Source organism: Polyodon spathula, chromosome 11 (assembly GCF_017654505.1).
Source record: "Polyodon spathula isolate WHYD16114869_AA chromosome 11, ASM1765450v1, whole genome shotgun sequence".
NCBI lineage: Eukaryota > Metazoa > Chordata > Actinopteri > Acipenseriformes > Polyodontidae > Polyodon > Polyodon spathula.
In genome coordinates, this window is record NC_054544.1 from 16,331,495 (window position 1) to 16,344,052 (window position 12,558).

At 43.1% G+C, this 12,558-nt stretch overlaps 1 protein-coding gene across 1 annotated transcript in view; it reads right to left on the reverse strand.

Annotated features, from left to right (window-relative positions):
* The window catches only part of hibch (3-hydroxyisobutyryl-CoA hydrolase), a 45,996-nt gene that overhangs the window by 16,596 nt on the left and 16,842 nt on the right, over positions 1-12,558 (reverse strand). The window contains exon 7 of the mRNA XM_041264865.1: positions 3,829-3,907. Within this exon, the coding sequence (XP_041120799.1) occupies positions 3,829-3,907 (79 nt within the window). The remainder of the gene's footprint in view (positions 1-3,828; positions 3,908-12,558) is intronic.

Sequence of the window (12,558 nt, forward strand, 5' to 3'; positions counted from 1 at the left end):
AGGCCATGAGATGAACGATGTCCCATAAAATAATAGAAACCTTAGATAGCAACCCAAACACATTTTGCTGTGCTATGCAGAGTATGCCCGTACAATTCAAATATAATTTTGTTTGATGTATTCGCTGCCATGGAGAACATTCTTTCCAAACAGAAGCAAGACCTCAAGAACCTCTGATGTTCTGTAAGGTAATGATGTTTTTCATTTGATTCACATAGTTTTTTGACATTTTGGCTGAGCTTAATACATGTTAACATGAGTAACTACAACAAACCTCAAACCAATGTTTCCACATTAAAAAAAACTGCATTGGCACATACATCTGTTCAGGCTGACTTGTTGGAAATTACTGCACAAACTAGCAAAAAATGCTACTAAGGGGCACACACTGAAAATGCCCCTGCAGTAGCTAGTTACAGTGCCTTGCAAAAATATTCAGACCCCTGACTAATTCTCTCATATTACTGAATTACAAATGGTACATTGAAATTTCATTCTGTTCGATATTTTATTTTAAAACACTTAAACTCAAAATCAATTATTGTAAGGTGACATTGGTTTTATGTTGGGAAATATTTTTAAGAAAAATAAAAAACTGAAATATCTTGCTTGCATAAGTATTTAACCCCCACACATTAATATTTGGTAGAGCCACCGATCGCTGCAATAACAGCTTTAAGTCTTTTGGGGTAAGTATGTACCAGCTTTGCACACAGTGTCAGAGTGATTTTGGCCCATTCTTCTTGGCAGATTTGCTCCAGGTTGTTCAGGTTGGTTGGACGACGCTTGTGGACCGCAATTTTCAAATAGTGCCACAGATTCTCAATGGGATTGAGATCAGGACTTTGACTGGGCCACTGTAGGACATTCACCTTTTTGTTCTTGAGCCACTCCAATGTTGCTTTGGCCTTGTGCTTGGGATCATTGTCCTGCTGAAAGGTGAATTTCCTCCCAAGCTTCAGTTTTTTAACAGACTGAAGCAGATTCTCTTGCAGTATTTTCCTGTATTTTGCTCCATCCATTCTTCCTTCAATTGTAACAAGATGCCCAGTCCCTGCTGATGAGAAGCAACCCCACAGCATGATGCTGCCACCACCATACTTCACTGTAGGGATGGTGTGTTGTGAGGCATGGGCAGTGTTAGGTTTGCGCCACACATAGCGCTTTGAGTTTTGGCAGCTGGGTCACTCTCATGCTTTCTGGCAAACTCTAGACGTGCTTTCAGATGGTACTTTTTGAGTAACGGCTTCTTTCTTGCCACCCTCCCATTCAGGTCAGTGTTATGCAGAGCTCTTGATATGGTTGACTGGTGCACCATTACTCCACTCCCAGCCACTGAACTCTGTAGCTCCTTCAAAGTGATTGTTGGCCTCTCTGTGGCTTCTCTCACAAGTCTCCTTCTTGTGCTGAGTTTTGAGGGACAGCCTTTTCTTGGCAGTGCCTGGGTGGTGTGATGCAGCTTCCACTGTGGTCTTCATTTTCCTTCAGATCCACAGCCTTACCAATGATCCTTCAACAGTGGGGTTTTTATCCAGAAAATGTGACACCAACTTTAATGGTTCACAGGTGGAGGCCAATGGTAAGGTAATTGTATCCTCGTTAGGGCAATTTCTTTCATCGGTGCAAACTGGGAGCTTCCACAGCACAGGGGTTGAATACTTATGCAAGCAAGATATTTCAGTTTTTTATTTTTCTTAAAAATATTTCCCAACATAAAACCAATACCAATGTCACCTTACAATAATTGATTCTGAGTTTCAGTGTTTAAAAATAAAATATCAAACAGAACGAAATTTCAATGTACCATTTGTAATTCAGTAATATGAGAGAATAAAAGGAAAGGTGTTGGTCAGGGTGCCCCCCTGAATAGGTCTTTAATTTTTGCAAGCCACTGTATATGCATGGACATGATAGTCAATTTAAAAAAAAAAAAAAAAATTTATTTATATATATATATATATATACACACACACACACACACATATCTATCTATCTATCTATCTATCTATCTATCTATCTATATATCTATATATATATAATATATATATATATATATATATTCAAGTGGACTAGTGTTCTGAAGAGAGTTTGAGAAACTGCACTGAGAGAAATGTTCATGCCATGAGCTGACAGAGACAAAAACAATACAGACTCATTTAAGTGGAGCATTCAATCTAATTACCAACTAACAGCACTTCAAATAATACTTGTCAGCAAGGACTATACACTGAAGCCTCTCGATTTTCAAAGAGTTGTGAGAGATGAGGTGTGGCTCATGCTTCCAGCCATATTAAATATGTTCTCAGCATCTGCTTTACCATGGTGCAAACAAGACACAGAAGTGCTTAGCAGTAATCTGCTGTATTCATTGTTTGCTGATATTATTGATGGCTCGGAAGACCACATTAGGCTTTATAAACATAACGTAACTGTAGTAAGCCTGATGGGAGATGGGAGCATGTACATTTCAAAAAAGGTTAGAGAGGGCTTGAATGTCATTTTAATTCGATATTTAGATGTTACCTAAAGTTGGAAAAAGAAATACACTTAAGCAAGTGTGTTTTTTCTTTTCTTTCTTTTTTAAAGAAAAGACTGATTAATTATCCAGGCAAGGACCCATGCAGTGTATGGCAAGCCAAATTATCATTTAGAGATATCTCAAATTGCATTTTAGGATATCTTTACACATTTACAGATATCTGTCAAACATTTTGAGAAACCTCAACTTGAATTACAGTTTAAGATATCTAAAATTCATTTTAAGATATCTCTAAATCAATTTGAGATATCTAAAAATGAAATAAAGATAAATCATTCAGATAAGAGATATCTCTAAATAGACAGGAAGTCCATTAAAAACATAGAGCATTTTCACAGAAAGTCATTTAGAGATATCTTCAAATGACTTCCTGTTTATTTCGAGATATCTCTAAACGATTTAGACAGATGAACAGGAAGTTATTTCGAGATATCTCTAAAAGACTTTCAGTATATCTTAAAACTTGCTATTATGAACAAAAAAAATCATGTCAAATGTGTTTTTAGTTTGGGGGGGGGGGGGGGGGTTGCTCTGGGTTACAAAAGACTGCTTTAAACTAAGTCGCTATTACACTGATAATTCCGCAATTCTAAAGCTCTGTCAGGATGTCTGTAGAAGCATAAAGACCACTCTCCTCAAAACCAGATTGTCTAAGGGCTGGTTCATACTTCTGTTGTAGTTGAATGCTATACGTCAGGTGCAGACAGCTATAATAGCTGTGCAGCTTCACTCCGACCATGCTTCAAATGTTGACGTTTTTCTACATTACCCGACCCTGTGCAATTTCAGGTCGCAGATACGTAAGAAAAGGCTGCATGACTTTCCAAAAAAGACGCAAGTCACAAGAGTGTGGATGACGTAATTCCGACCTGTCGTACAGGGTTGGAGACCCTTAACTTAACCAGAAATGATGTCGGAGTGTGAAGTTTGAACCAACCTTCAAACCATCCATGATTTTTTATATAAAAGTGTATGACAATAAAAACGTATTAAAAGCAGACTGAGCTGCAATGTCTTCATTAGATTATTTGACAGGCTCTTCTGATACTTGATGTGCTTAGTGCAGACACACCGTTCCGTTAAGCTACCCACAGTAAATATTGCAATACACACATCTTCTCACAGGTGCTTAGGCAGCTTTTTGATGAAGTTTTATTTCCTGGCATGTTGACAGCTTTACAGCTTATGCATTATAATCATTTAGATGAGACCCGGCTCACTGCTCAATGGCAGCTGTTATAGTTTCAAATCCAGTCTAATAAAAGCAGAACACATTTCTTCTGGTTTACCTATTCCTGTCTCCGGCATGGCGAACACTGTCTTTTCTGTAGCAACTCTGAAGCGTCCATGTACAGACAGGCCGACACCCTAAAAACAAAACAGTAGTAATAATTACTATGGATATTCAGTAGAATTCAAAAACACAAACAAACCAAAGGAAAGGAAAAGATCAGATATAAATTCAAGATGATGGCATTGACACCACAAGGAAAAGAAAATAATGAACTGCCCTCACAAAATAATCTATTTGCTGCATTCTGTACTAGCCCTTCAGGTATTCTACTTCATCAGAAGACAGGCCTTGCATATATTTCATTTTGTTAACATTCCCTTCAAGTTTGTTTCAGCTGTTAGGAAATATTTTAAATCTGTGTTCCATTTGGACAGTCTGAAGAGTTTGTGGATGTCAGTTGAAGGACATTTTCTCTGGTCGCTGCCTTGATCTTGACCTCAGGTGTCTTGCCTAGGATATCGCTGGTCGTACAGCATTCAGGACAGAGTATTTCAAAGTATTCATGTGTACCTTCTCATACAGATAACTATAATAAAATCAATAAACTCTAGTCACACTGTCAAGGTAGCGCAAGGTTCACGTCACGGCTGTGCCAAGTCACTGGTCTCCGCTGGGGATTCCGACTTGCGCTAAAAACTACAAGTGGAGGTTTAAATGTGTTTTATATATGTAACAGTCAGCTTGGCTTTGAGAATTCTAGCCCCTGGACTTGAAGGTTATGATTGTCATCCTCAATCCTTGTCATGATGATATTATTTTAAAGGAAATACCCTTTTTTAAAACCTTATGGGAAGTGCTACCTTTAAGTTGAATACTAATAATCAGAAACCACTTTTTTTTAAGAAATGCTATTTAAATATAAAGACTGCTATTAAATCTATAAATTATTAATGAACACTTACTGAGAGATATTACAATATCTTCTAAATCCATACTATTGGTGTATGTAATACAAGATAGACAGTGTTAACAACTCTTGAAGGATCACACCCTATCTGGTAGCCTTGGGCCTTTCTGGAGATATACAAAGCTACTGTTTAAATTATCATGATTTCTGATCAAACAGGGTTTTTTTTGTAGTTTTTTTCATAGAAAAAATGTAGGCTCACAACAGCAAACACTAAGCTATTATTAGATTACAAAGACCCTGTCAACATTTGTTACATCAAAATCTAATTGTTACTGTCCAGCCACCAGACAACGACAACAACTATTACTTTCACTTCTGTTGAGAGGAACCGAAGTAGACTGCATTTTAAATACCTTTCTTTAGAAGCAATGCACCTTTCAGAGGAATGCGTGTTGCTGTGTTCTCTACATGATCACTAAATGAATCTCCTCCACAAAACAGATACTGTATTTGCATCTTTTTAAACATCTGATCTACACCATGATTAACCTGTAATTCAGTGCCTTAAGCAAAGTATCTGACCTACAACTGTTACCAGATATCATTACACCCATAACTTTAAAACACTAAAAGCAATCAAAAGTCAAGTAAACAAACGTTTCCTCAGTAGTTAAAAACATGTTTATGTCGTTGCTTATCAAATTCTGTCTCTTCTCTTGCCCTCTAGGGTTATAATTGTTGCAATTACTGTAGGTTCACCAGGGGCATCTGTTCTGATTTTCTAGAGGAATCCCAAGGTTCTGGATTTCTGTAATGTTACACACTGTAACAATGTGTTTGGACGCTTGACACAAAAGGAATGATAGAAGTAGGTGATGAGGCAGTTCTCAGGACAGCCGTTTCCATTGTTTCACATAAAGTTGTCAAATTGCTGCACAGTGCTCAAGATGATGTAATCTGGCTTACTCTACCAGTACAATAAAGTGCCAGCAGTTTTTGTATCCTCAAAACAACAATACTTTTCTGCTGACAGATTTGCTGGTTTAAAATGCAAAAAAAATAAATAATTAAAAATAAACAAATAAATACTCCTGGTCCTATGTAGAATAAATACAATAAAGTTTTTTTTTCAATGTTTTACTGTATATTGGGGAAAAAAACAACAAACTTGCCATTAATATTCATATAGCTTACTCAATTTTTTCCCTGGCCTGCCATTTTGAGCAAGTTATCTTTTCTAAACTACCAGAGCTGTTGGCATTTTTGTGTGGGGTTATTAGCTGAATTTTTTTTAGATAAATGACCTCTGTATTCTAATAAAGAAATATCCCAGGAGTATAAATAAACCTGGTTACCTTGAATGACAAAGTAGAGAGACATTCTTTAGTACAGTAAAGCATGTTTAATTTATGGCATTAATATATTATATTATATATAAAGTCTGATGGTGGGTCTTTTGTTTTGCTAATATACTGTATATAAATTGGTAATAAGACCAATTCAATTCAGTGCTGCACAATCACAAAACAAGCTAAAACCGGCAAGTCTTTATCAAAAATAAAGTTATTCAACTGAGAAGTTAAATGCTTTTGTCACCATCACTAAAACAGCAAAAAAGTTATAGGGTTTGTGAAGCCACAGTGGCTCTCTGCAATGGTGCCTCCATCAAGCAGGGCTAGGTTATTAATTATGAATTATTACATTGAGCTCTTTGTATGTAATTTCACTGTGCTAGTTGTATTGTTCGTTCTATGGGGGGGTGGAAGGGTACAGTTTATTTGTTAAAAAAAACAGAAATTATATCACAAAAGAAATGGGTCGCAGTACCGGTGCTGGGATGTGAAGATATTTTTAATAAGGTACATTCATACAGCAGCAACATCCTCTTGCTATTATCGATGAAAGGCAACTCCATCTCTTGACCTTCACTCAGTGAAGCAGACTATTTGACACAATCCCAGAAAGGTTAAGCAGGATGGTTTTACTACCAAGTTTATGGCTAAACTATGGCTAAACACAGCACGAGTAAAAATAGAGTTTTTCACCGATTCATACACAAATTGTATGGAAGTAAAGTGCATAAACCAGTTATTGTATGGAATTACAGCGCATAAACCAGTTATTGTATGGAATTACAGCGCATAAACCAGTTATTACTGGAGTGGGCATTGTTTTAGTGTCTATTCCTAGATAAGGTTCTCAGGTTAAACAACAAACACATTAAATACATTGAGGCAGAGTGAAGCTTGTTTTAAACATGCTGCTAAACAAAGTTACTTATTTGTGTACTTATACCATCAACATCTGCCTAATATTTCTTTTTTCACCTGTTTTATATCCTGTCAACTGTATTAGCGCTGCACAAACCAATTGACAGCAAGAAGGTTATGACATCCATGGTTCATTTGTCTTCCCAATTGAAGAAATAGCTGCTTGAATTTGTGTCTATTACTGCTCTCTAAAAAAAGCAGTAAACTCTTCATAGCCTCTCGGGAGAGCAGCAACCCTAATAGAAATTGACTTTCCTGTTTGACTATACTATATGGTAGTCGATTGAACAGGAGTTATCTATGGACAATGGACCGCCACTGATTGAAGCAACAGTGCATCTTTTTTTTCATTCTTTTAAGAGGGCAGTGAAGCTGCTTTTCTGCCAATGGAAAATACCTCCCACTCCAGGCGGTCAGTACTGTGGAAGCTTGTGTGGAAAACAACATTTCAAACTGAGAGATTAATGTAACCTTGCATCCCTAACAAAATGTATCTGAGGGTTATTTCTGGAGCTGTATATCTTCCTATGACATATTGCATCCCTTGTCTTTTTTGATATAATAACGTTCAAATGCTGTAATGTTAACCAGACCTTTTCCGCAACATACTGTGAAATTGAAAATCTAAGCGGAACAGAAAGCTTGAAATAAGGAAAAAACAACATAACGCAGTGTGGCATACTGACCAACAGATGGACCGGTTCCGCCATATATCCCAAGATTATGATACTCTTGATAACTTATGGTTATGAATGCTGTAACCATTTTTTTTTCAGAATCAGATAAGCAATCCTCAAGATATACATAACCCTTGGGTGCCTGCACTATATCCTTGTCACTAGGACTGGTACTTATAGGGGATAATAAAAAGCCCTTGTAATGTTCTGGTGCTGCTCGCTCATTTACTTGCACATAGGTGACCACATTACAAGAGTAAGACACGTTTGCAGGAAATCCCTTTAGAAAACCAACAACTGCATTGGGCCTCTGTGACGGAAAGATGAGTTCTGGTGATAAATCTTCCTCCCAACCTGTGAGGGCGCTAAAGAACGGGAGGAGAAGCATCTGGAAGGGCTGGCCTGACAGTTCGTTTCCGGGTCAGGGAAGTGGGTCAGCCTGGAGGGAAGCGCGACTCTGTTGTAAGACCGTATTGATTTGAGAGATAAACGAGAGGCAGCTGCAAGTAATAAGGCAGCTGCAACCGTTTATCTTGATATCATGCGGGATTACATATAGGGGCCAGGGTAACGCTGGTCTTTTCCTTCGTTTGGGTTAACGCTTGGAGAGAGAAGGAGCGAGAGAGGAGCTCTCGTTGTAAAGAGAATTACGTGTTGTGTTTTGTTGTGTTTGTTTGTAATTGTCTGCGTTTTGCACCACCAGACAGTTAACTCACCGGTCCGGAGCTGTCGACCAGGGTCAGCACAATCCGGATCACCACTGCACGGAACCGTCACGAAATACAGTGTCTTCACCCACCACAAGCACGTCTGCACTCACCCAGGACTGGTGACCGTGTGTTCGTTTTTGTTCGGGACTGTGCCCTGTTATTGTTATCCCCGTGCTTTACACATTGTTGTGTATAGCCGGGGATTTATTATTTAACGGTCACCAGACCTGGATTATAAATAAAAGCACCTTGTCACTGGAAACTGTTGTCTGCCTGTCACTCCTGCATCGCATCACCGTTATACCTGTTCCCCTCCACTAGCCACTTTGCCACACGTGGTGTCAGAACACGGGACTATGGACCGCAACGCGCTGGCGGAGTTGCTGCAGGCACTGGAGACCAGACGGGATGCAGAGGAGAGACGGAGGGAGGAGCGCTATACGGCGCTCATTGAACGGGTAGGGCTGATCGTTGCTGCAGGAGCGACCCCTACCGGAACATCATTGATGTCGGCCCCGAAGGCACGGGCCATGAAAATGACGGCGGAGGATGATCCGGAGGCATTTTTGGTGGCGTTCGAGCGGCTGGCAACCGCGGCGGGATGGCCTCGGGAGTTCTGGGCAAGCCAGCTAGGACCTTGCCTGATCGGGGAAGCGCAGGCAGCTTACCAAGCCCTGAGCGACCAGTACGCCACTGACTATGACCTAGTCAAGCAGGCTATCCTCCGTCGTCTCAACATCACCGCGGAGACCCACCGGACGCGGTTCCGCGAGTACCGGAGAGCCCCGGAGACACGCCCCAGGGTGGTGGCACAGCGGTTGTGCGACCACATGGTCCATTGGCTGACCCCAGAGAAGAAGACCGCTCAACAAATGGGGGAAGCCATTGTGGTGGAACAATTCTGCCATGTGGTCGGCGCCGAAACTCAGGCGTGGGTACGGCGCCACAACCCTGACACCCTGGAGGAGGCGGTCAAATTGGCCGAAGATTTTGAGGACTCTTTGACGTCAGCCCGGGTCGGGATCCTGTCAGCCCCTGCCCTGCTCAGGAACCAACCTCTCCCTCCCTCTCCTCCAACACCACCACCATCACCCTCGGTCCCGGCACCCAGACCTCCCAGACCGCCGACCCCGTTGGGCCCCCTTGCCTCCCCCCCATGGAGACCGAGGATGGCCCCCAGCTGGGGTAGAGGTGTTGCCCCTGCCCCGTTGCCCTACCAGCAGCGGGACAGATATTTAACCTATGCCCCCTCTGTCCCTCCACTCTGTTTTAGGTGTAACCAGCCAGGACATAGGGCCAGGTCATGCCCCGCTGCTATGGAGTGTGACGTGGCTGCATGCAACTGGACACCTGGAACGGGTAAGCAGGGGGAAAACGGTTGGGAGGGGCCCTGTCTGATTGACGTGGTTTTAGGGAATGTGAAAACCCACGCGTTAGTGGACACAGGGTGTGAGCAAACCTTGATTAGGACAGCTCTCTTGGGCGGTGTGTCGTGGCGGCCACAAGGTCAGGTGGCCATCTCCTGTATCCATGGAGACACGGCGGCATACCCCACCCTAAAAGTATATTTATCGGTAGGACCGATAAAACGTCACCTTGTAGTCGGGGTGGCGGAAAGGTTGCCGCACCCAGTTATTCTGGGCCGAGACTGGCCAAAATTCAAAGAATTGGTGCAAATAATGGCAGTCTCAGCCACACACGTAAACGTGGCAGAAAAAGGGAAAAAGGAACGGATTGGTGATGTGTTTCCTTTTCATCCTGAAATGTTTTCCCCTCTGTTCCGTCCTAGAAAAACAAATAAGGAGAGACGGACCGCGAAATGGGAGGGAGCGTCTTTGAGACAAGGCTGGGGTCTGGTGGGAGAGTGCTGTAATGGTAACAAACGCCAGTCGAAGGGAGTGGGAACGCAGTGCGACCGAGAGAGCGAGGTTACTGGGCCGACTAGGGCAGAGGTTATTCCAGCCCCTCTCAATATACCGGACCCGTGGTACTCAAGCGCGGACCTAGTGTGGGGCCAAAAGAACGACCCGTCACTGGTGCACGCTTGGGGGCAGGTCCGGTCCATTGAAGGTAAGGATGTTGATGGCGCTGGGCCGCTAGTATATCCACATTTCAGTATAAAGGGGCAATTACTATATAGGGTAAACCTAGCCGCGGGCACAGGACAGCCTGTAACACAATTATTGGTTCCCCCGTCTTGTCGGACCGAGGTCATGAGGCTGGCGCATGATATCCCTTTTGCGGGGCACCTCGGAGCCGAGAAGACGAGGGAGCGAATATTGGCTCGATTCTATTGGCTCGGTCTTCATACTGATGTGTCGAAATATGTAGCCACATGCCCAGACTGCCAGCGAGTAGCGCCAGGTCGAGTGCGCCCCGCTCCTTTGGTCCCACTGCCGATTATTTCCACTCCGTTCGAGCGCATTGCAATGGACATAATGGGCCCTTTGCTACCTTCTGACTCTGGGTATACGCATATATTAGTAGTGGTGGATTATGCAACGCGATACCCAGAGGCAGTTCCATTGAGGTCCACTAGTGCAGCTGCAATAGCCACCGAGTTAGCGCAGATTATGGCTAGAGTAGGGATCCCCAAGGAGATTTTGACGGATCACGGAACCAATTTTTTGTCCAATACGTTACAGCAGGTGTACAAAATATTAAAAATACGTCCCATCAGGACGTCCGTTTATCATCCACAATCGGACGGTTTGGTTGAACGTTTTAATCAGACCTTAAAGTCGATGCTGAGGCGATTTGTAACACAGGAGCAGAAACATTGGGCATCGCTTCTTCCCTACCTCCTTTTTGCGGTGAGAGAAGTGCCGCAGAGTTCAACGGGGTTCTCCCCCTTTGAGCTCCTGTACGGCCGGCAGCCTCGCGGCATTCTCGACCTGCTGAGGGAGGGGTGGGAGGAGCACAAAGGCTCGTCTAAAAATGTAGTGAAGTATGTGCTCCTACTACGAGATCGGCTGGATTTGGTCGGTCGTTTGGCCCAAGACAACCTCAGATCGGCTCAGCACCGACAACAGCAGCATTACAACAAAAATGCACGGATTCGAACCTTTCGACCAGGGGACAAGGTAATGCTGCTACTTCCCTCATCTGAATCGAAACTGTGTGCTAAATGGCAGGGGCCGTATGAGGTGATTCGGGCTATAGGGAAAGTAAATTATGAAATTAGACAGCCCGATCGCCGAAATGAACGTGAAATTTATCATGTCAATTTATTAAAGCCCTGGCAGGCAAGGGAGGTCTTATTTATAGCCCCAGGCAATATGGAGGATGATTTAGGTCCCTGTTCAGAGACCCCGAGCACAAGAGCGATTTCTATGGGGGAACAATTGGTTCCGGATCAGCAAAGAGAGCTGCGTAAGCTTATTGAGGAGTTCAGCGATGTTTTTTCTGACGTGCCCGGCAGGACAAACTTAGTTGAATATGACATTATCTCTCCACCAGGTGTCACAGTGCGAGAGAGACCGTACCGGATCCCGGAAAGTCGACGAAGTGGCGTTCGCAAAGAGGTATGGGATATGCTCGAGCTTGGGGTGATTGAGCCTTCCAGGAGCGAGTGGTGCAGTCCGATCGTCATAGTGGCTAAGAAAGACGGCACCAACCGCTTCTGTGTGGATTTCAGAAAGGTGAACGCTATTGCTAAGTTCGATGCATATCCCATGCCTCGGGTCGACGAACTTTTAGACAGACTGGGAAAAGCGAGGTTTATTTCCACTCTGGACCTGACGAAGGGATACTGGCAAATCCCTTTAACCCGCAGCTCCAGAGAGAAAACCGCATTTTCAACACCAGAAGGGCTGTTCCACTTTAAAACCATGCCGTTTGGGCTACATGGTGCGCCCGCTGCCTTTCAGAGACTGATGGACCAGGTTTTACGCCCACATCATGAATATGCAGCAGCGTATATTGATGACGTGGTGATTTACAGCTCCACCTGGCGAGAGCATTTGGCTAGGGTTGCAGCCGTTCTTCAGTCTCTAAGGGCAGCCCGGCTGACAGCTAACTTGAGGAAATGTGCGTTTGCCAAAACAGAGACTCAATATTTGGGATTTTTAATGGGGAATGGAAGGGTGAGACCTGTAGTCACCAAAATCCAGGCTTTGGTTGATGCAGCGATCCCCAAAACCAAGACTCAGGTGAGGTCACTACTGGGCTTAGCCGGTTATTACCGCCGCTTCATCCCCGAGTACGCCACAGTGGTTA